The sequence below is a fragment of the Larus michahellis genome, chromosome 2 (genome assembly GCF_964199755.1).
Source record: "Larus michahellis chromosome 2, bLarMic1.1, whole genome shotgun sequence".
Lineage (NCBI taxonomy): Eukaryota > Metazoa > Chordata > Aves > Charadriiformes > Laridae > Larus > Larus michahellis.
The window spans coordinates 133,287,475-133,312,349 of record NC_133897.1 but is presented as its reverse complement, the minus strand read 5'-3'; the positions used below and the strand labels follow the sequence as shown (position 1 = coordinate 133,312,349).

At 39.8% G+C, this 24,875-nt stretch overlaps 1 protein-coding gene across 3 annotated transcripts in view; it reads left to right on the top strand.

Moving 5' to 3' along the window:
• NCOA2 (nuclear receptor coactivator 2) overlaps positions 1 to 24,875 on the top strand; it is a 194,462-nt gene that overhangs the window by 131,411 nt on the left and 38,176 nt on the right. For all 3 annotated transcript variants that reach the window (XM_074577248.1, XM_074577247.1, XM_074577249.1), the window contains 7 exons: positions 8,748 to 8,851; positions 13,702 to 13,879; positions 15,314 to 15,499; positions 17,337 to 17,438; positions 17,529 to 17,669; positions 21,071 to 21,218; positions 23,258 to 24,527. In XM_074577248.1, coding sequence (XP_074433349.1) covers positions 8,748 to 8,851; positions 13,702 to 13,879; positions 15,314 to 15,499; positions 17,337 to 17,438; positions 17,529 to 17,669; positions 21,071 to 21,218; positions 23,258 to 24,527 — 2,129 coding nt within the window. The remainder of the gene's footprint in view (positions 1 to 8,747; positions 8,852 to 13,701; positions 13,880 to 15,313; positions 15,500 to 17,336; positions 17,439 to 17,528; positions 17,670 to 21,070; positions 21,219 to 23,257; positions 24,528 to 24,875) is intronic.

Below are 24,875 nucleotides of genomic sequence, written 5' to 3'. Positions count from 1 at the left end.
TTAGACCAGTGAAAAATATACATTCTCGGCACTGTCCTGGATTTTGGCCTTTTGGTAGGGAAGTCTCCTGGGCAGGCAGCACCTTTGATAATTAATTTATTTATGCTCTTTCTCTAGCTAGTCAGTGTACGCTGGAAAGACAGTGTTAGTTGTCTTTTTGGAGAAAAGAGAAAGAATAGAACTTAAAAACATAGGAATACACACACACACACACATTGGATTTATCAGTTTGCAAGTTAAGCACAACCTTTCATTTTATATAAAAGTGTATGTTGAACTTAATTAAACATTTTAATAAGCTAAGAGCTGTCTAAAAATTCTGCGTGAGTAAAACTACACCCAGTTATATTTATTTCCACTTTTTTTGAAAACTTAGTGGAAAAGGTCAATGTTGCATCATGTCCAGGGGGTCAACAGGTGAAGGTTGTGATGGGAGCTTAATTCCACATTCAAGAGATCTTAATGAAAAACAACTTGCCACTCACCATACAGTACTTTGACGTATCCTTAAAGTTTCAAATGAGGCATGGTGTGAGAAATAGTTTCTGGGTCCTCGGTTGCTTTTAGTCTTAGTTTACATTTCACTTAAATGGTAGGATGACAGTTGTCCTTCTGTGTCTTTACTGATACATAAAAATACTAGAAATAATCTCAGCAGGGAAATTATTTTACTTGCTGTGTTGTTTTGTATTTTTATTGCGTGCTGGGGATGGATCAAGCCATCGTGGATTTGGGGGTCGCACATAGGACGCTTTATTCTTCAGTTAAGCAGCAGCAAGTGGGTTGTAATTCTGGGTTTTACTTCATTGCCCAGTCCTTAACTTACCAGAAGCTAGTGACCTTAGGAGGTCATCTCAGGTGTGAATAATCTCTGCCACTGCATTAAGCAGATAAATCTGGGAATAGTAGGTACATATTTCTGCAAATAATGCTATTTCTGTAAACAGTGTGGTCACTTTTAGTTGCCACTGTTATATCCAAGAGTTAGCAATCTTTAGAAGAGGTATTTAAGTGTATTTATAGAGGCTGAGACTCAGCCTCAGTGCTCTGAGTGGAGCCGTGTGCCAGGAGTGTGGCACTGCAATACCCCAGCTCATGGGGCTTGGAGCCGACCGGCTCCTGGGGCGAGGGGAGGAAGGAGGGGGCACTTCCAGGGCTGCCACCTGTCCTTTTCCTCGGTTCCAAGAAGTAGGCCATTGAGTTTTGTAATAATGAGAGAAAAAAGGGATCGTAGATGGGATGACAGAAAAGACAGGCAAAATGAGAATGGGGAGGCGAAGAAACCAAGGAAAAGGTAGTAAAACGAGTATTAAAGTATTTAGCAAAAATAACATACAGAAATACTGGGCTTCTTTCTGTCCAGCAGTGAAATATTCTTGGTGAGTTGAATTTCATTATTTTTGTCCTTGCTCCAGTTTAACTTAGCTGGGGGCAATTAATTCCCAGGCAGTACTTCTTACAGAAGTAGTATTGGGTGACAAAAATGACGACTTGTACAAAAAAAGAATGATGGAGAAATGTCAAAATTATTAAGAGAAATGAAACTAGTATTAATTTTATGTATTATTACTTCCGTTTGTTGCTATTCCTAAATCCATCATGGCTTTTCAGTGCTTGTTTTACTTTCAGTGTCCATGAAAATTTTATACGCTGGCCACCGTTAATGAATTTTCTAAGAGCAGACCACTCAAAGCTTGAAGAGCTCCAGGAATGCTTACCTGCATTTGATGTTTTTATGAGAATGCAAAGCTTTTTGAGGAGCTAGTTTCTTTCTGATGCTTCTTTACAGTGGGAAGGTGGGGCAGGCATGTGTGGGACGGGAGAGCAGCTGTGCCAATTAGAAGTTGAAAACACTGCAAAGAAGAATCGTATTTGGGTTAGAAGGGACCTTCAAGATCATCTAGTTCCAACCCCCCTGCCATGGGCAGGGACACCTCCCACTAGACCAGGCTGCTCAAAGCCCCATCCAGCCTGGCCTTGAACACTTCCAGGGATGGGGCATCCACAATTTCTCTGTGCAGCCTGTTCCAGTGTCTCACCACCCTCACAGGAAAGAATTTCTTCCTAATATCTAATCTGAATTTCCCCTATTTCAGTTTAAAACCGTGGTGAAATCGCGGTGTTGTAAATGCTGCTACTCCTGAGCGAGTAATTGAGTTTACAGCTTTCCAAGGGCTTTTAGCTTAAGCCCTGGGGTCATTTACCATTTAAGTGGGCTTCCACCAGCAGTAGTAAATATGAAGCTAAACCATGAGGGTGTGAGGAGTGGAGCGGGGCGTGGGGAGGCACATGGGGCGCTGCTGGGCTGGGCTGGGCTGGGCTGGGCGGGCGAGCGGGTGGGTGGGCGCGTGGCCCTTTCCAACCCCCAAGGGGAGGCAAGCCGTGCTTACAAGAGGGCTGTGTGTCGGGGAGGTGCGCAGAGCCGTGCTCTTAGATTGCTTGCAGTGAATAAACGTGCTGAGAAAAAGTGCAGCTGTGCTTTTTTTAATATGCACTGCAGGAGATTTCAGCAGCCTGATGATATATCGTGCATTAATGTTGAAAAGATAAACACATTTGGAGAGCACAGGAAGGCCTTGTGTTTTTATGTTAGCAGAATGCTTCCTAATGAATAAGAACGTGCTGCTGGCTTCACAGAGCCATATGGCAGCTTTTCTAATTTTAGTTCGGTGCAGATGCATAATTCTCCCTTGTTTTACCTCCTAAAACCTTCCTGAGATGTTGCATAGTTTTTCCTGTAAGACTTGATCTATAGTTTCTAGGGGAAAAAATGTATTCAAGAGTCTAATAGCTTCTTTGCTCAGGACAGATGTATGCTGTATGATGAAAGAGCAACCTCACTACATAATCGCTTCCCTAAAATAGTAGCTAACTTTATTCACAGGGATGGGATAAGCTGGTCTTAAAATTGATTGCTGAAATAGTTGCTGTTTCTTAGGCACTGGTCTTTTGAAAAATTACTTGCTTTCAGGGAGAAAAAACAACTTATGTCAAGGCAATGGGAACTAAGAAACGTGCATGTGGATATCAAGTTCCATGTGAGCCATGGATTGTAGTGCTTTGAATTACTCAGCTACACAGCAGAGCTGCTTTCCTGTGGTTAACCAAGCATCAAAATAACTTACACGTTCTTCACTGCTTTGCTTCATCATGTGTAGTGATCCAAAACTACTCACGTTACCAAATACAAGCGTCCTTTTTTTGTTGTTTTTTTCTGGTTTTTTATTCAAGTCAATACATTTGAAGCTACTTTTTATATAGCTCTATTCATGTTACAAACCTCCTGTCCGTTACCGTTGTCAATATCCTTACCTAGCAATAGTTATACACAGATGTTACTAAAATGTAATATTTCAAATGGTATTAAATCTAATAGTTAAAACTGTAATGTCATCTAAAATCTAACAGTTTGCTAATTATACTTTCTATGATATGTTAACATTAGTTTTCAGTACTATATCTACCCTTATCTTTGGCCAGTTACATACTTCTACTGTTTCCTTGATTGTTTGGATTTTATTTTTGCATGACAATTCAGGAGAGATCAGAAGGACCACACAGGGTAAACTTACTCACAAACATGAGTGAGGCGAGACAAAAGTAGTTCGCTAATGCGTACGAAAAATGGTGAAGATAAGTTGTTTTCAAGACAGTTGCAGTGTAAAATTTAATTGCGTATTTAAACATTCTATAGCACTTACAATCACTTTCAGGTGATACTGCTATTACTGTTACAAGGATCTTTCTTGATTTGTGTGATTTTTCTAACGTGCAGAGTTGAGCTTTCTAGTATTCCTCTTAATAAATCTCTTTGCTTGTATTTTTTACCTGTTATGATATAAATGAGGGCATACGATTTGAGGTGGGTATGACATTTCAGTAGCTATTTCAGAAAATTTTGAAGAACAGGAATTATATAGGGCACCTAAGAAAACCCATTTTAAGCAATATTGGATAATAAACTTTATTCTGCCTGTTACAGGTTTTTTTCTCTTGACCTTTTTCCTTGCTCCTCTTGTTCTATGAAAACCTTAAGTGTTTCTCCAATGAAAAATAAACTAAATGTGTGTTGCTGCAAATTTTCTCTTTCAGATTATGCTTCAACTTTTTGTGATCCCTACAGAGGCTACAGTTTCATTCTTTACTTCGAAAATGTATTTTGGTTTTGCAGAGAGCATGAAGGGGGAAATATTTTTGTAGCCAGTTTCATTAAGGAAGTTGGAGTAGAGCTTGAATACAGACAGAGAGAGCTTTTTGGGTGGTTTAGCTGGTCCTGCCTGCCCACCTGTAGGAAGGGAGGGTTTGAAACGCAACCAAGAGGTGATGCCCGTCAGTAGCACTTCTGAGTCTGCTGTCAGAAACCCAGAGAGAACCAACATAGCTTGAGTGGGGAGGATGGAAAACCAGGAAGGCTTCCTAAGTTAAAATGTAGCAGGAGATTTCAAACTATTGCTTTTGGCTTCTCTTTTTCTGACTTAGGAATTTCTGTTAAACTAATGTGATTTCACAAAGGTTTGCTTTCAGAAACTGGAATGAGCTTCAGATAAAGCTTGAGGCTTTCCCACTGATAAATTCGTCAGAAAATATTTGTGAGCGTTTTTTTTTTTTCTTTCTTCTGTATATTAACATAGAAAAGTAAATACAGTTTATGATCACTAGGATGATGCCAAATTGAAAATATTAATATGTATTTTAGTATATTACTGCTTATACCATTGTAAACATATCCACAGTTTAAAATCTAAATTACACACATCACTAAAATGCTGCATAATTGGATGTATATATTCTTTGTAGTATCTCTCTCAGGAGCACTTCTATTTTATTTAAATTTTTTTTCTCTCTCTAGGCTAAACTCTTAATTGAGCGGAGCTAATAATTATTTCATGTGCGTGAAGTTTATTCCGCTGTAATTTAGATAAAATATGCTTGATCCCTGGTAGCCATATTCATAAGGATGGGGCCGGTTTCTAATTTAACGCTCCCTCTCTGTTGAAACGCCGGGGGCCGATGCCGAAGCTGAACCTCCAGCAGAGAATTCGCGTGGGGAGGTGAAGCCGTGGGAAGCCTCTTTCCACCCTGCTCACTTCCTCCACCGGCACAAGGCTGTGTTTCTCTTTCCACTCTGTTTTTTGCCGCCGTGCCCATAGGGTGCCTGGTAACACTTTCCCAGCCTTTTTACATTTGAACAGGGGCATCGCTGTTCTAGGAGGCGGCATCGCCAGAAGGTGCGAGAGCAGGGAACCGGCTCCCGCTCTCCGTCTTAGTGGCCGCAGTGGAAAAATCTAGCGGCTGTGGTTAGTCACAGGGTAATACCAGCAATTCCCGTGGGGCTGGAAAAAAGGCTTCTGAGAGGCTTTGCAAGGTTGGGCCTCTGCAGCTATTTTCCTAACCCCTAGCATTCAAAAATCATTAATCTAGTGTAGAAATAATAAACTCTCTGTGCTTTTGATTTGTTTGTAGGGCCCCCAGTGAACCTAAAAAAGATAGGAGAAGTAAAAAAAGGAAAAGTAAACTTCACATTTTTGCACCCCTACTTAACGCCAGAAGCTGGAACTGTTAAGAAAAACAAAAAATACTGACTTGTGAAAAATGCACGGTTGTTGTGAGCACTAGAAATTCGTGTATCGGATGTTGATTTTTTCCAACCTTCCTGCAACAAATTTTTGTTCTCAATTAGCCCCACGTGCTGTATCACTGAAGAGTAGAGTTGTGTTTCAAGACGTTTCCCGCACCTGTCTGTCATGACAACGCTGCTGACAGGGTTTGCGCTTACTTTTCCTGTATGTGCTGATAGAGTCTTCACGAGGGGCTTTGTAGCTCAGTCAAAAATGGATAATTCACTGCGCAGCTTAACATTATCAGTAGCTGCAGTTTATAGCAATGACATAAGTTACCACAGGTCCTACTCAGAGGCTGTCTGAGGCCATGGTTTCCTATACAATGCCACTTAAATAAATGTATAGGGACCTGTGGCCTGAATGTGTAGCCTCTTCTAAGCTCTCTGGCCACTTAAGTTCTTAATTAAGTTGCAGATCCAATTATGAAGTCCATAATGTAGGAGCACGTGTGTTTTACAAAGCTTTTCAGAATGCCTAACCAAATGTCATGAGTAGCGTATGTTGTCACCATCACGGGGAGAGGCAACATTTGTGTCTAAATAGCGTTTTAGTTATTTTTTCCATTGGTTACACTTTTTCCATGAGCAAGCACTGTGTTTATTGACCCCACAAAGGTGTTGGGCCCTCTGTGGAAAAGGGTGTCTAAAGGGAAAAGAAAACGGAGAGGTCGAGTGGTTGTGAGGGACAGCTGACGGTGGAATGGGAGCGGTCAGAGATGAAAGGGTGGAAATGGAGAAACGGGGAACCAGGGGGGAAAGCAGCCACTGTCAGGGACTGGATGTGAGGCTCAAGAGATCCTTGGTCCATCCTGGTATTGCAGCTTCTGTGTTGATTACCATTATAGTAACTAAAAACTTTCTCCTTTTTCTTTGTGTAAAACCTCACCTGTGTGCGTAAAAGTTGTGTTTATAGATACCTTATTGGTGGCTTGTACAAAGACTGTGGTTTTAAGAGTGAAAAAAATTTTCCGCAAATGTTTTGTTTTATGTGAAAAATAATCAGTAAAAGTAGTCCTGGCAACCAGTGAAACCTGGAAATACTGGGTAGTGAATGTGTTTGCACACCGTTGCTGTGCCATATCTGCAGCCCCTCCATTTCTGGCACATGGAGTATAATCCCATGTTCCGCGACACTCGAGGTGGTATCAATGACTGAAGCAGTGAGGGGATGAAGGCAGGAGGCTGGTATCCTTATCCATTATAATATTTTGCAGTGTGAAACCAGGGATCACTTTGTGCTACCAGGAACAGATGGGAAACAAATACTACCGCTGACTTCATTAAAACTCAACCCTATTTTTAGAATCTTTTAGAATTCTTTCACAATTTTTAGAATTGTTCTCGGTATTGTATCATCGTATAGTGCCACCTCTGCTATACTGTAGTATGGGAAGGATTGTTCTTTTTTTTTTTTTTTCTCCTGTTACACCTAATCTCTGCTTTTTGCCAAAAGAAGACGAAAGAAAAAAAACCCAAAATTCCCATTGCAGTCCGCAGTCCAAACCAGAAGCACTAACTTTGTATCCTGGTGAGTTTAAGTGGCAGAGGAAGTGTTAATAGTTATTTCTAGCATATTTATTTCTATTAGATTATGCTAATCAAAGTGATTTCAAATTATTCCATCAGTTGCAACAGTCCATCTTCACAGCAAATTTGTTTCATCGTGATTCACAATGGTGTTATATTGTGTATGAACACACCCTAAGAGCCAGCTAAGATTTTCGTGACTCTCTTTTCGTGAAAGCAGGAAACACTAGAAATCTAGGATGAGACAGCCCGAGTGACCAAAGCCTTATTGCCAGCAGGTGACTGCTGATAGGAGAACACCCACGGGTTCTCAGAAGCAGTTCCTTTACTGTATGTCAAAGTAACGTATATTCACACTGACCTTATAACCTCTGCCAAGGAAAGAGTTCAGAGGAACTTTGGCTGCAGTATTGCAGATCTACAGATAGCGGGAAAATACTGTGCGTTTGGATACGTGTTAATTTGTATGACTGATGCTTTAATTTTCACTAAGGGTGATTTTCCAAAGGCCCTTTGCTCCACCTGCACGTGGTACTTTCAGTAATTCCTAGTATGAGCCTTCTTCTGGTTTGTTGTTGTAGAAGCCATAAATTCTTGTTATCGTAATTTCAGTGTGCTTTCATGTTTATTATAATAATCTATTGCATAATACTAAAAATAAAAAATCTGTAATGATTTTTAATATTCTTGATTGCAGTATAGCCCTAACTTTCACATAATTGCTTGAAAAATAAAAAAATATAATGTTTTGAGTGTAGAACTAGCAACTAAAAAATTACTCGTTTCATTAACTTACGATGTAGAATATGTATTTTGTACAGTGGTTTTATTACTTTTATTACTTCTCCCTTAAACACCAATATCATTCTTGGAATAGAAAAATGAATACAGTCCATTGCTTGACAAGAATTATAAACCCTCTTGATTTGAAAGTTCCAGTATGTATGAATATCTCTTACATTTGATCACTGGTACTGTATATAACGTATTGTAACATGTGGCATTATGCTACAGAAACATTAAATCGTTACTTTCTTGCCTGTAATTTTCAAATACAGCACTTGAAATTGTGTGTAGTTTTAATAACATATTCGTAAATAAGGCTGTATGAGAATTATGTGATAGTAAAAATGTGGGTGGAGGCATGGGAACAGAAAAATGAGACTGCTGTTTCTCAGTACTGAAACAGTAGATTGCGGACTTATGTTTTTCCTTCTAAATATAGCGATTGTGGAAAAGTTGTGCAGCTGTGAGCTTTGCATGCTCTTTTAGATCAGCCTCTTAATACACCTTGATCCTGGTTCTTGCTCATCGCACCTCCATGAAGAATCCTTGTCTTTGCCCAGTGTTGTGTTTTGTAGTTCAGTAAAATGTCTAGCAGAGGAAGAGCAGAAATTATTTCATTTGTGTCATACAACTTCAAAACTGAGAAGCAAATGTACTAGTTATGCTTCTGTTGAATCATTATGGGAGACTATTTAATCTCATTTTCAGAATGGTTGCACTGTAACCGTTTATAGCTAATCTCAATGCTCTGTGGGCTCTCACTGTATCAGAGGGCACTGCTCTGTCATTTAACACATAGTTTTCTTTATTGCAGAAAAAGCAGCAGCAGCTAATGAAGATGAAGTGCAAAAAGCAGATGTATCATCTACGGGTCAGAGTGTCATCGACAAGGATGCACTTGGACCAATGATGCTTGAGGTAAAGAGCACAAAATTCCTTTATTTAAGCCAGTTCTGCTCCCCTTTAGAATGAAGAGCAGTGTAATGAAAAAGCGCAGCTGGAGGTCGCTGTAAAAGAGACACAAACCGTCCTGGCTACTTAGGATTATGTCATTTGAGAGCATTTTTAAGGCAGCATATTTCTGTTGGATTCAGTGATAAAACTGTTTTTAACGTGGGGTGGGGAGAGGCAGAGAAAGAGAGAACTCTGCTGCTTTCTAATGCAGACAACTTGAGTGACTTCATTTAGTAGCAAGTCCTGGGGGTCTGTGTGTGCATGTTTTATTTGTTCTAAACCATGACAGATTTGGAAAACCTGTTTTACCTATACATTGACTTACATATACAGTAGTATACACATGAATAATAATTCCTCTAAAATTGCATGTCACTGCTATACTGTATTAATGGCTTATCATTTCAGCACTTACAGCATGACTCTTCCCTCTAGAATATGGAAGTAATCTAGGAGAGCTATTCAAGACGTGTATTTCCATTTGTTTAGTTAAGATTTCTGTCTGATTTTAGCTGTTATTTTGATATCCCAAAAGGCTGCATGGTTAAAAACCTAGCTTCTAAGTGTATTAATAGTAATGTTGGGTAGGTATGTTATCTGGGACCCTAATGTCATACGCTACTGTCCTTTGGCACTACTGCTTTATCTGCTTAAGCTCACTTGCAAACTGTTTATTCATGTTCTGACTGTGGACTTTATCTGTAAGGAAGAATAAATGTTACTTTAGATAAAACAAAACACAAACTCTGAGTCAAGCTAAAGGAACCAACTTTGGCAGAAGCATATTTGTTCTGTCATTTCTGAACATTGCAGGAGCAAGATGTATGTTATAACAGTTTTAAGTATTTGCATTATTTTTCATGATCTGTTAGATGAAAACATAGCTTTCTGTACTACACAGGAAATAAAGGCTCCAAAATCACAGTACTAAACATAAGGAAGATTAGACAGATTGGAGTAAAAACATTGCTCTTTGAAAAGTGGGGTAACAAATTAATTGATTTAATTTAATAATTGTTACACATACTCTCGTTTTGGTTTTGCTATCAAACAAGGTTAAACATCCATCTCTTACATTGCTACGCTAAAATTTAACTTCCTATTAATTTAATTGTAAGGACCTGTTTTAATCACAGGGAAAGTAAGGATAAGATTATTTTTTTCTGGCTTATCTTGCATGATTGGCTTTTGCAGCAAACATGACATGTAAAATCACCCGTCTGTTCCATTCTTCCATTTAATTTAGTTTTCCTTTGCAGTAAAACCATTGCATATTAACAATGAAAGATTGTGGAACTAAATTAATAATCCGTGGTCCCTTTGCACCGAGAAACATAAAAAGACTGAAAGTTGTTACACGTTTACTGTGAAAAGACTACAGATACTTTCTTTGTGTCTTTATCTCCTTAAGGAAATGCAATTAAGTTATTTCATCTTTACAGAACCCCTTTGTATAACCTCTTCAAAAACCTACCCTTTTCCATTGCCAAACAATCATAAAAATGGCAATGCTGATGAACAGTTTATTAGTTGATTTGGTTTAGAAATGTAATTGTCTGCTTTTATTAAAGAATAAAACTGAAGAATCCTCAAAATAGCGAGTGTTTCCAGCTGAAAAGAGCGTAAAATTCATCATGCAGCTGCCTTTGAGGAATATTTTAACATATTTCTTGGTTAAAGCAGAAAGTAGATAGGAAAAGTGGGTGAAAAAATAGTCAAGAGAGAACTGACAACAGCTCAAAGAACACAAATGTATTTTCCATTCCAGAATATCATCTAAAATAATATCTGTTCTCTTGATTTCTCTTCCAGCATGTTATCCATTATTTGTTCCCCCATTGTACCAATAGCTCTGAAGAAAAGTTGTTTATGAGGGTCGCATGCACGTGGGGACAGAATTAAGAAATTATTGCAAAAGTGGAAGCTTCTAAAAGATTTAAGTATCTTGGTGCATTAACTTCCTCAAAAGCCTGCCGCTGCTTACCTACAAGCTTATTTTATTACTAGAATAGAAAGAAATAGGAGACTGGTATATAAGGCCCTGTGTTACTCTAGGCTCAGATGACCACTTCTGTGGTCAACCCAAGAAGCAGCTGTGAGGAAACAGCACAGAGTGTGTCCTCACCAAAGAAGTTGCTGTAGAAGGAAAATAGTAGGGAAAATCAAAGATTATGGTGGGGTGCCAGTAACTCACATAATCTCTTGCTTCCCATCTCTGTCTTTGAAAGTTTCCTCCTCAGGACTCTGATAAAACATCTGCAATGGCTTTGGTTTTGCAATCCCTTTGAATTGATGTAAGCGTGGACCGCTGCCAGGCAGAATGGTTCAGCCAAACCCACACCCTTCTGCCAGCTCTAAAGGCCATGTGGTTTCATGGTGGGCCAGTTCAGAGGACTGATGTGGCTAGCATCTTTTTTTTTTTTTTTCTTGCATTAGTTTTCGGCCAGCTCAGTTCTCTGGTCCAACTCTCCGTATCCTCAGGCAGTACAGGGATCTCTCGTGATACAGAAAGGACTAAACCAAAGAGGTCATGCTTACATCGGCTTCAAGGAGTGAAATGCAGTCTAAGACACTAATCTGTAGCAGAGATGCTGATAGAAAATTGTAGTAGGGCCTCAATTAATTAAATCTTGTAAAACATTGTTAGTCAGCAGGAAAATGTCTTGAATGTTATGAAGGCACGTGGAGCAGAGGGAGCTTTCCAAAGAAAGTGAATTAACTGGAGGAACCAAGAATGATCAGAAACAAAAAGAAGGCAATGATAAAAAACAGAGATTAGCATTTGTGACAATTAACAGGAGAGAAAAAGACCTCATTTATCTTAATTTAAAGGCCGTCAGGAAAAGTATATAGTTGTACATTTACTTGTGTTTATTATTTTGTAATTTAAAAATAGAACAAACAAAGCCTTTGGCAACCATTAGCTCAGCCACTCTGCTTGCATGTTGTGCTTTCACTATCCCTCCCCTTTAGCAGAATCATTAACTAAGTTTGGAAAGGACCTCTGGAGCTTGTGTAATCCCACCTCCACAGTGAGCAGGTCCAAATAGAGCAGGTGTCTCGGGTCCAAGTCCAGACAGGGTCTGAATATCTATGGGGAAGGAGATTTCACAGCCTCTTTGGGCAGCCTTTTCCCATATCTGACCACCTTCATGGTGAATTGTTTTTTTTCTTGCATCTCCCTGAAGTTTCCTGTCTTGCAACCTGTGTCTCTTGTGTCTCATCCTTCCCTTATGAACCTCTGAGTAGAGCTTGGCTCTGTCTTCTCGTTAGCCTTCTGCTAAGGGGCTGAAGACAGAAATAAGATCCCTCCTTAGCCTTCTCTTTTGTACTGTCTGGATTTGCGAACTGCTCAGTAGCGTAGGATATTTTTAATATGTGTCTGTAGCCTGAGGACTTGAGACCCGCCTGCTAAGACCCACAGACAAGTTGTACAGTATACAAGTTTGGTCATATCAAAAATGCAAATGCCTGTATACACTTGCTATAGCAGCTCCACCTTGTTAGACTGTTTTGCAGTGAGCGGAGTTCAGGTTTAGTATGGATCCACTCACTTTTAATTAACCCATAATAAATCATGCGTTGCCTGTTTTTCTGACTTGTTTCTGCCCCTGGAGATGCAAAAACTAACTACTGTTCTAGTGGTTTCCTACCAGTCCTTAGAGAGGTGAATAAATCAGGCAAAGCTGCAGAAGTCTGTATGGGTTAATTGTTAATTGAATGCTTAGACCAAAAGCTTTGGTGCTTTAAGTTTAAATGTATCCCCCTTTATCTGCTCATATGAAATAAAGTTGGAGGGATGTAGTCTGAAATATCTCTACCATCCACAATCACGCTTGCATCTTAAGGAAAAGAAAGTTTGCATGAGAAGTTCTTGCTGATACTCAAATTTTACTTTATCCTCATCAGGTAGAAGTGATGTAGTATTTGGCTTAGGCTTCAGATAACAGACAGCAGATATCTTGGAAAGAATGCTGCAGCTAGGTTGCCACCGTCACAAGAGATAAGGGGGGAAACCAATCAGCAGAAATGACTAATTTAGATACTTCCTCAAAGAAGCTTTTAAGTCCTTTGGAATACTATGGAGCTGAGTTGGAGCGGTGAAAGTCTGGTTCCTGTTCCCTGGATCATGTGTGGACTGAATGAAACTGGTGTCAAATAAATAAAATGACAGCAGTCCTGGGAGTAGGCAGGAAAGCTGCCCCATCCTCGCCGCTCACTGCCTGCCCTCAGCTCCCTTTGCCTTTCTCTGCTTTCAATCCCTCGTGTTCCTGGCTGCACAGGGCCTCACTTCTATGAAGATGCACTGCTGGGGATGGGGAGAGAGCCTTTCTCTTTCTTTCTGCCTGTGTTTTCCTTGCCTTGTGCCAGCACATCTTGTGATGTTTTCCTGGGATCCGTCTCCCTGTGCTGCATAGAGGAGTGAACAGACTCCAGGTTTAGCAGAGCCAGCTTCTGGTCCAGGTTTCTTACTTCATAGGCAGGCAGAGAGGTAGTAACCTCTTCCGTTATTTTTGTTTGTTTGTTTGGGGTGGGGGACTTGGTTGTTTTCATGTGTGGGTTTCATTAGTTTGCAAGATGTGAACCTTTCTGTGCTTTTACACTGGTTAAGTACAAGTAAGATTAGATGCTCAGTCTGAAATGTGTCCTTTGCTGTTACAGACAAGCATGTAAGAACTGGGATGGATGCAGAAAGATTCAGCTATGTCTTCTGAAGGGAATATTTATTTTCTGGTTACCTTGTTGTTAATCTGATTGTTTGGTAATGTGTCTGTCTCTCTCTGCCTGCCTGCTGTTTTTTTTCCCCCCTTTAGGCCCTCGATGGGTTCTTCTTTGTAGTGAACCCAGAAGGTAATGTTGTGTTTGTTTCTGAGAATGTGACACAGTACCTAAGGTACAACCAAGAAGAGCTGATGAACACAAGCATATATAGCATTCTGCATGTAGGGGACCACAATGAATTTGTCAAAATCCTGCTGCCAAAATCTTTAGGTATGTATCTTTTCTTCATTTCATACCGTTATTTATTTAACTTTGGTTTCATAAATCAGCATTTCAATAACTTAACTTAATGTCCTTACAGTTTCATCATATACACTCTATTTATTTTTAATGTATGTATAGGCTGTATGAATGATTAATATTATTCTCAAAAGCATCCTCCACTCTTTTCAGATTCCTCTTTGTTAAGATTACTCTTAGTAACTCATGTTAGCTGATATTTTTAATGGATCTCCAGAGTGAATCACTAGAAGACAGCATTAGCTATGTGAACTCTCCGGTAGTTTTCTGTCTAGGCTGTTTATTCTAAGAATGGCCCAAGAAAGGGGGAATATAAAAGAAAAATCAGAAAACTCCTTATGTTAGAATTTTTATTTCAATGTTTATAGTCTCACCAATATTTATCCTTACCTTTAAAAAATGGTTTCTGTTAGTTGCAACCATTTTTGGATTCATATTAATACCGGTTTTAATGTCATTGGTTTTTTGGAGGAGGTGAAAGAGGAAGTCAATACTGAGCACCTCATTTACTCACAGCCATTTAAAAAGTATTATGCAATAGCCATTTAAAAAGTATTATGCAATTCACTTTAGCATTTTATGACTTCACTTATAAACCCTTAAACAATCAAAAATGTAAACAGCTACACCCCATAAATTACTGCCTTTATTGCATTTTATGACTGAAAAGGGCAAGTGAAGAGTATTTTAAATACGACCCTGCTATTTCCTTATGTGGTGTTACATTAATTTGCTCTGACTGATGTCCAGTACCTATATTTGTGCATCTCAGGATTTTGTTTCCTTTTTTACTTGTCTTAAGCACTGTGTTAGGCTTTAGGTTTATCGATCACTGCACCCAGGTCATTCTCATCCCTTCTGTCTTTCCCGTTGTAACTGAGACTGTGTTTCGATATGTTTTCCTGATTTTATTGCTTCCTATTTTTATAAATGCATGTTAGTTTCTTTTCTTTTTATTTCTAATCTGGACACAGATTTTTAGACAATGCTGCCATCTCTTTTGTATTAATCACTTTTAAATTCACTGCACAGATCCCACATACTGTCTTTTTTCTTGCAGGCACATCAATTAACTTGATCTACCCAGTAGGCTTTTCGCTATGCTGTATAACTTCTACACACACAATATTTAGACTTTTATCCTGCTTTTCTACTATGTCTTTGAAAGTCACTTGAAAACAACATGATAGCTGAACAAATTAGCAGTGCTCTTAAAATCTGAGGATTTTATAAATTACCTTGTTATGTACTGGTTTGGGCCCTAATATTAAAAACAGACTGTTGTTGTTAAATGAGCTTGTTTCCCAACCAGTCTGCAAAGCACCTTGATTAATTTCGTGTGGATAAGCAGCAGAAATGACTGCTACCAGATTTATCTCACTATATGATCTTTGCTTTGCTCAGTGAACGGGGGATCTTGGTCTGGTGACACTCCTAGGCGTAATAGCCATACCTTTAATTGTCGGATGCTGGTAAAACCTCTTGCTGATTCTGAAGAAGGCCATGATAACCAGGAAGCACATCAGAAATATGAAACTATGCAGTGCTTTGCTGTTTCTCAACCAAATTCCTTCAAGGAGGATGGTGAAGGTAATTAAAGCTTCCAATTTGTGTTACTACTTTCTCTTTCCATGCTGTTGCGGGCCAGCAGTTTTGGTGCAGTTGATAAAGGGAGGTAAAGTTGATAAAGTGGCTTCTAAATCTTGAAAAATTGTAAGTTTTTTCCTTTTTCATTTAGCTGTAGAAGTGTACTTTCATCTTGGCTTATGAGTGTATACACTTGCATGCATCTATTTGTTAAATGAATATAATTGAAATTGAGAGAAACTCTGTTTACCTTGAAGAGATACCCTAGTTTTATATCACTGTAATTGTAAGAAGAATCACGGAATCACGGAATCTTCAGAGTTGGAAGGGACCTCTAGAGATCATCTAGTCCAACTCCCCTGCTAGAGCAGGATTGCCTAAAGCACATCCCTCAGGGCTGCATCCAGGCGGGTCTTGAAAATCTCCAGAGAAGGGGACTCCACAACCTCCCTGGGCAGCCTGTTCCAGTGCTCTGGCACCCTCACTGTAAAGAAGTTTTTCCGTGTATTTGAACGGAACTTCCTATGTTCTAACTTGTGCCCATTGCCCCTTGTCCTGTCGCTGGGAACCATTGAAAAGAGCCTGGCTCCGTCCTCCTTCAACCCACCCTTTAGATACTTGTAAACATTAATCAGGTCCCCCCTCAGCCTTCTCTTCTCCAGGCTAAAGAGTCCCAGCTCTTTCAGCCTTTCCTCATAAGGGAGGTGCTCCAGTCCCATAATCATCTTGGTTGCCCTACGCTGGACTCGCTCCAGTAGTTCCCTGTCCCTCTTGAACTGGGGAGCCCAAAACTGGACACAGTACTCCAGTTGTGGCCTCACCAGTGCAGAGTAGAGGGGGAGAATGACCTCCCTCGACCTACTGGCCACAGTCTTCCCTATGCAGCCCAGGATGCCATTGGCCTTCTTGGCGACAAGGGCACACTGCTGGCTCATGGATAATTTGCTGTCTACCAGGACCCCCAGGTCCTTCTCCTCAGAGCTGCTTCCCAGCATGTCCGCCCCTAACATATACTGGTGTTTGGCATTCTTCCTTCCCAGGTGCAGGACCCTACACTTGCTTTTGTTGAACCTCATTAGGTTCTTCTCTGCCCAGCTCTCCAGCCTGTCCAGGTCACACTGGATGGCAGCACGGCCCTCTGGAGTGTCGGCCACCCCTCCCAGCTTGGTATCATCAGCAAACTTGCTGAGGATACACTCTGTCCCCTCATCTAGGTCATTAATGAATATATTGAACAATGTAGCTGACTGGGAGGAAAGTTTCAATGGGCAATTTTTTTTGAGTTCTTGGAATTTGAAGACAATCGTGGTTTACCATTTCCTTTACCACTTACTACTTCAGCAGGTAAATTTCCTGAGATTGTATATTAAGTATTCAGATAACTAAAAAGGGCTTATTATGAAGCTGCTTTCTCAGGGACAGCAAGCATTTGGGGCATGTTTAAGAAATGTGGCTTAGAAAGCATAAAACAGTCAGTGTTGAAGAAACATGCTCTCTGAGCGTGCAGTATATTCTGTTTTGTTACTTTTCATCTCCTGAGTGGTTGAGCTGCTACAGATATATGCATAAACACGTGCCGATAATTTTGGGCTGTGGTGGAGTCCTTGATAATTTTTCTTCTAAAAAAGAAAATAAATCCACCTCTCCTGTGTTGTTTAATGTTGTAGGAAATAATGAAGATATAAAACCACTGAGTTCTATCCACCCATTTATTGGTACAAAATTTATTCTTTGAGTCCAAACAGATTTAAAGAATTTTTTTAAAAATATTTCTGAATTCTTTGTGGAAGCAAAATCTTCCTCTTCTATACAAATCACTGAAGTAACATTTTTCTTTAAGATTTGCAGTCTTGCTTGATTTGTGTTGCAAGAAGAGCTCCAATGAAGGAAAGACCACTTCTTCCTTCCTCAGAGAGTTTTACTACTCGCCAGGATCTACAAGGTATTGTAAAACAGGAGTTTTTAATTTTTTTATCCCCCTCCCCGCCCCCAAAGGGGAAATCGCTATAACAAATGTTTTATCGGATATCAGGGAAAATAACTTCACTGGACACAAGTACCATGCGAGCAGCTATGAAACCTGGCTGGGAGGATTTGGTGAGAAGATGCATTCAGAGGTTCCATTCGCAGCACGAGGGAGAAATATCTTTTGCCAAGAGGCATCACCAGGAAGGTTAGGTTTCATATTTTTAGCACTTTCTATATTTAAACTGTTTGTCATTTGTATCTCTTGTTTGTGTTCTCTTTGTTATGTTTACATGGAACAATCAAGGGCTACTGACGCTCTCTCTTTTTCAGACTGATTTACCTTACATATGATGGCTCTCTCTAGAGAGGTTTTGCACCTATATCTCCGTGTTCGTTTTAGCCTGCTGTTATAACTGTATATATTGGAGGGTGCTTCAAATCTTCAAATTGTCACAATTATTTTAGGAAGACCCTCGCGTGTTGCACACCAAAACATTCACTACCCATTATTCTTCAGAACCTCAGCTCACACATTGCAGTTCATTGACCTGCATTCCTTTTCTCTACAAAAATGGACTTTTATTGTCACATTTCCTGTGAGAAACACTCAGTGTGAATTATCAGAGATGCAGCACTCATACTGTCTGGAAACCTACATTGTTGTACTGTATCTAGCTGATAAGCGTTAAAGGATACACCGCAAGCACGTCTACTCACTCAAGATTATGGTAGGTAAGATCTAGGAGGGTGCTGCACTGCGAAAGGTTCCCCATGAGGTTTCTGTGGTAGTGACTGGGTGGGGATTTTTCTTTTCATAAAACCCTGATGCTGCTTATCCTAGTAACACAGGTCCAAATTACTAAAAACAAATAACCCTTTATAGTCCACAGGAAAGTCCTTTCAAAACCAACGGGGAATAACCAGAACATTTCCAGTGCAAGAGCATCATTCTTTAGGTTCATGTTTGTAGGACGGGGTTTACAGTTGGCCTGTAACAAATAGTTGCCATGGTCATTAAACAGCTGGCATGCTGTCTTGGAAACTGAGTTGTAACTGGAATCTCAAATTATTCCATCAAATACACCCGCATACACAAAAAGAAAAGCTTTAGTCATGCGGCTTTAGTTAAATATTCTTCAGTATGTTCTACTTTCATGAAACCTTCAGGTTTCATCTTGGGAATGTGGGGGCACAAAAATACTGTGATATTTTAGATAACAGCTTTTGGGGTATATACAGTAGGAGTGCTAAAAGTTCACAGCCTTATGCTGTGATTTCGGACAGAACTAAAGAAGGTAATCTGCAATTAAAGTTACAGCAGGGGTTTAGAGAGCAGTTTCAGGTAAGGACCTGTCTCTGCCAAAGCTGATTTAGGAGTTTCTGTTACGGCATCCAGCCACTTATTATTTCAGTCCTCTTCAAATGATTCCTGAGCAAATTAGCAGTTCCTACACCAGTGCCGAGGTTTGAGTTGGGTCCTCTCTAAGCTACCTGTGAAGTGATAAAAATATACGCGTTCTGGAGTTTACGCCGTATCATTTTGCAGGAGAGGCTTAGGATCGTTGTATGAACTGTAGAATTAGTCTAAATGAGGTTGGGCTCTTTACTTCTTGTGGAAGTGAAGAGAGTGGAGGAGGAAAAACCTCTGAAGTTCTGAAGTTGCTTTTCTGCAAAGGATCCAGTACTAGAGAGGAGAAATGGCTGAAAAGTCTCCGTCCCCTGCCCTGCAGCATGGAGAAGAAAAACAAGGCATATCTTGGGCAGTGGCATCTTTGCACTTGACTGAGGAACCCCTTGCATTTTTTAAGTCATTATGGTTTGAGAATAGAGGCAAGGAAAGTAACAGTCTCCTACATATAATTCAGTGTCACAGTGTGGCAAAAAAATCAGCATTAGCTTGATAAACAATAAAAACCACAGAGCTTTCAAATTAACTCTCGGCGTAAAGTGCAAAATATATGGTAAGTTTTTATTGGCCGCAGTCAGAAAAAGAGCATTTCCTCAAGAGGAATACGGAAACATTCTTGTTTGCTTAAAGAATTAGTTTGGAAAATGATTTAAGTAGAGATTTCACTTGTATCCTGTTGGCATTGAGTACTGGAATTTCCTGATGTGGTATATGCTAAAGTTAAGAGCTTTGGACCTTCTGGTGCCCAAAGGTTAAACTGAAACAATGACATACCTAACAGTGAAATTTTGCTTTGTATTGTTTCACAGTTGTAGGTTTTTGTTTTTCTTTACATTTTTACTCTGAAAAACCCCTTCTGGTTGTTTAAATTGTGCTTCCTGTTTTCTCACTGCCTAAATAATACTTTAAAACCTTGTAGAACAATATATAACAGTGGGGGGGACAGGGAAGGAAAGCAATCATAACCAGTCCTGCAAGGCTGAAAATCTCGTAGCCCTGTAGAGGAGACTGTTCAATAAAGCCACACTCGGAAAACCATGTCATTTCATTACAACAGGAAATATTAAAAGACAAGCAGCGAAATGAAGATCAGATGATATTATTAATTAAAAAAAAAAAAAGGGAAGAAAACTAAAACCACAGAAAATGTGTATGTATGAAAAAGTAGGAAATTAAAAGTATTTGTAGTACTTCATTCCTATTTTTTGTCTAAACAATTATATGAAAATTTTGAAGTTAAGTACTTTCCTCCTGCCATATCTGCAATCCTAATGTAATAACTTTTGCACTAGGAATTGAAAATGATCAGATTTGTTTCACTGATGGTGAAGAGTGAACATTTATTCTAAATGTTTGGAGATTTTATTTTCCCTAACATGAATTTAATTTCTAATTAAAGAAATGTCACAGGGGTCTACAGAAGTTAAGGAACTGAATTTGCTGAAGTTCAGATTTACACTGAAAACTTCAGGGCTGCAGAATGTGTGCAGTGAAGTCAAACCCAAACCTGAAACACAGTCATATCTAACACTGGGGAAGGATAGCACAGTCCCAATTTTGGTTTGGGTAATTGTATTTGTGATTTGTTTGAGCTCTATTTTTTTGTATTTGTTCTTTAAAAAGTAATCGTTTCTTTTTCCAGATCTCCTTATTTCTAATTGTTCCCACTGTAAGAATTGTTCCCATGTAGGAAATTTATGTACTTTTTAAATTAAAGTAGTAGTGAGAGTAACTGCTGCAAGATAATTTAAACAGGCAATAAGGAGTAAAAGATACAGGCTAATGGAAACAGATGATTTAGAAACTAAAGGTATATATATTAATCATCGTGATGGAGATGGTGCAGATGAAAAAATGGAGGAGGAACAAAAGGAGTTAGACACATATTTGACGAAAAGTGAAGCGGACATCAAGGACTTCTTGGCCTACTCCTGAAATATTCTGTATTTCATAGTATCTGTCCTGTGATTGCTGTCACTCCTTATAAGTTTTCTTTTGATCACCTTACAGTATGTGGGATCCTTTAATTTATACACAGCTCATTATTTAGTCTCAAAATTTTTCTTTTTTTTATTTTTTTTTACGCAGTGTCTGTGGTATCAGTGCTGATGGATTTGGAACATCAAGATGTTGAGCAACTAAGCTACCTGTACTGTAGTTTCTCATTAATTTAATTCTGTTATTTTGCTTGCTTGCAGTACTAAGGCAGGGACTAGCATTTAGTCCTGTTTATCGGTTTTCCTTGTCTGATGGCACTATTGTTTCTGCCCAAACGAAGAGCAAGCTCATCCGTTCTCAGACGACTAGCGAACCTCAGCTTGTAATCTCCTTGCATATGCTTCACAGGTAATCCTCACTGGTTTGTTACATCCACGGTCTACAGAGAGATAGGGAAAGTAACGAGTCGCCAAAGCAAATAGATTATTTAAGGCTGATAGACGTTCGGTTGACCTAGAACTAATAGCATGAAAACAAAGAAAGTTTTTTAATTTGATGCTTACAGCAGGAAAAGACTCTAAGATTACTTCAGGACTTATAAATGGCATGCTGGATTTTCACAAAAGCGTTCTTTAAAGAATATGATCTGATTATTAGAACTGCATTTTAGACAAACGGCATATTTGAACTCCTTGTCTCTCTTCATTCCTTGTCTTTTCTGGTGCTTGGAGTAGTGGCTTTCACATGTCCAATCCTGAGAAACGCCACCACTATTAGTTTTTTTTTAAAAAGGCACAGGCAGTAATACGTTAAAGTCAAGGATAAGTAATCCCTGACCTCAGAACTTCCGCGTAAAATTTGAATTAAGTCATTGCATGTCACATGTCAGATTTTTTTTTCAGATTTTATTTGCTGATTACAATTACAATGCTGTTTCCCTGTGTCCACAGTATCACTTTTTTGAGAGGAAGAAAACCGCTCTAAACATAATTAAAACTGAAACCATTTTACAGAAATCGTAGATTTTGTAATTGACCTGACCAAAAGCTGTCGGAAATCTGTTTTCTTTGGATTGCTGAATATACTTGGTATTTCATGAAGTGCTAAATTTTAAGTTTAAAAAAGCACCATTAGGTTAAGAATGGTACTTGCAAATATTCTTGCTTTTTTTAGCAGAACACTGGTACTATTGTATGTGTAATAACATTTTAAAAATCCACCTCTCTCTCTTCCTAGAGTTAATGTTGTTCACCATTGCCTTTCTACCTACGGTAACAAATACAGAGTAACAAGCTTCACTACTCTGCGTGCTTCAGTTCTTTTACTTTTCATGCGTTAGCAAAACCCGAAGGTTTATCTGCACTTACCCTGTGCAAGTAGAATGGTTTTCGTCTCATCAAAAATACATATTCGGAATGTTCCATTAGTATTTGGTTTTGGAAGTCCAGAATTGTTTTGATTTTTCTCAGAACCTCTTTTTTTTTTTCTTCCTAATGTATTTGAGACTGTCTCTTTCATAGCTTTTGACATTTTGGGAATATGTCTGATTTTTCTGATTTAAGTTTTAGCACAGAAGTAAAAAGTATATCGCATCCTCCCATAAACTAATTAAAATCTACTGAAGAAAAGTGACCTTCAGGTGCTCTCACAAGAGCTTTTTCTCTGCGTGTATGTCTGTCTTCTGTTTCCTCCATCTTACAGCCTACATCTCCAAAACATGAGTTTTAGCTCCTATGTGTGTGGGTTTTTTCTTTCTTCTCCTCTTTTCCTCAATGCTCATGCAGGACTGGATTGCTAACAGCCTGTTCCCATTCTGAAGCCGTATCCAGTTATGTTCCCGTCCTGAAGCAGTATCCAGTAGTTCTTTTGGCTCACATGCTGTTTTGGAGCGGTATCGCAATACTCTGGCAGTGTAGAAATGTGACTTTTTCAACTTTCTTTTCACTATGAACTTGGTGGGCAAATAGCCCACTCCAGCCTTGTGGTGGGGCTAACTCAGAGAAATTCAGAACTCCAGCAAACAGCTGTCCACAGCTGTCTTGTAAAACATGTATTTGTTTGGGTCATATGTTTCAGATGAGATTTCTGTCAGTTCTAGAAGTTAGCTCCTGTCAAATAATAGAGAAGAGATATACGTTAGAGGGAGAGGGTCTGAAATTGTAACCTATCTGCATTTCTGATGACTGTCATTTAAATGAGGTATAATTTTGTTTTTTCCTCTCTTCCACTGATTTGTTAATAAGGTACTGAAAAACCATACTGATAATGTGCAGCCATGTAGAGAGTTGCATATCACTTTTGTCAAATTGTCAATTTGTTTTAATTGTAGGTTTGTTGTGTTATTTTAAAGCGAGGTTTGGGGTTTTGCTTCTTTTTTTGTAGTGTAATTGCAAGTTGGCCACTGTCATTTTAGCTAATGGGTTGTTTTTCTTCCCCTTGCCACATAGAGAGCAGAACGTCTGTGGAATGAATCAGGATTTGACTGGACAAGGGATGGGGAAGATATTGAACCCGATTAGCTCCAGCAGCCCTGCCCATCAGGCCATGTGCAGTGGGAACCCAGGTCAGGATATGACCATCAGTAGCAATATAAATTTTGCCATAAATGGCCCAAAGGAACAAATGGGCATGCCAGCAGGCAGGTTCGGTGGTTCAGGGGGAATGAACCATGTGTCGAGCATACAAGCATCCACTCCTCAGGGTAGTAACTATGCACTAAAAATGAATAGCCCCTCACAAAGCAGCCCCGGCATGAACCCAGGGCAGCCAAACTCTATGCTTTCCCCAAGGCATCGTGTGAGCCCTGGAGTGGCAGGAAGTCCTCGCATCCCACCCAGTCAGTTCTCCCCTGCAGGAAGCTTGCATTCGCCCGTGGGAGTCTGCAGCAGCACAGGAAATAGCCATAACTACACCAACAGTTCCCTGAACGCACTTCAGGCCCTCAGCGAGGGCCACGGCGTTTCTCTAGGATCGTCGTTGGCTTCACCTGACCTAAAAATGGGAAATTTACAAAATTCCCCTGTGAATATGAATCCTCCCCAGCTAAGCAAGATGGGAAGTCTGGACTCTAAAGACTGCTTTGGACTATACGGGGAGCAATCAGAAGGTACAACTGGACAAGCAGAGAGCAGCTGCCATTCAGGAGAACAGAAAGATAACAGCGATAGCAACATGCCACCGGTTGTCAGTGGCGAGAGACCTGATGGACAGAATAAACTGCACGACGGAAAAAGCCAGACAAAGCTATTACAATTGCTGACCACCAAATCGGATCAGATGGAGCCTTCGCCTTTGTCCAGTACCATGGGAGACGTTAGCAAGGACTCCACGGGAGGGTTGCCTGGGTCTGGTTCAGCACATGGAACCTCGCTCAAGGAGAAGCATAAAATTTTGCACAGACTATTGCAGGACAGTAGTTCTCCTGTAGATTTGGCCAAGCTCACAGCCGAGGCCACAGGCAAAGAACTGAACCAGGAGTCCAGTAGCACAGCTCCTGGTTCAGAGGTGACTGTTAAACAGGAGCCCGCGAGTCCTAAGAAGAATAATAATGCACTACTTCGCTACTTGCTAGATAAAGATGATACTAAAGATATTGGTTTACCAGACATACCCCCAAAACTGGAGCGGTTGGACAGTAAGACAGACCCTTCCGGTAGCACAAAGTTAATAGCTATGAGGACAGAAAAAGAAGAGATAAACTTTGAGCCTAACGAACAGGTAAGCAAATCTTTGCATTACGTGTGAATGAGATGTTCTAGGCCTGCATTTCTGACATCTGACTTCCTCTAAAAGTAATTTCTTGACACTTCAAGAGGCTATTACCTGTCTTTTGAAATCCAGTCTTCACTCAATTTGCCAGTCGGTGTTACTAAGTTGTGATCATCACTCTGTCTAGAGGAACAGACTGGGAGGAGATGGATAACAGAGGGACTGAATGCTGGGGAACCTTTCCCAGCGTAGTCAGACAAAAGGAAAATACTTGTAACTATTGGTTAATGATAACTTATTTACAGATTTTCCTAGGCTGTTGTTGAAATGCCATGGGCTACACGGGCTCTTGACCTA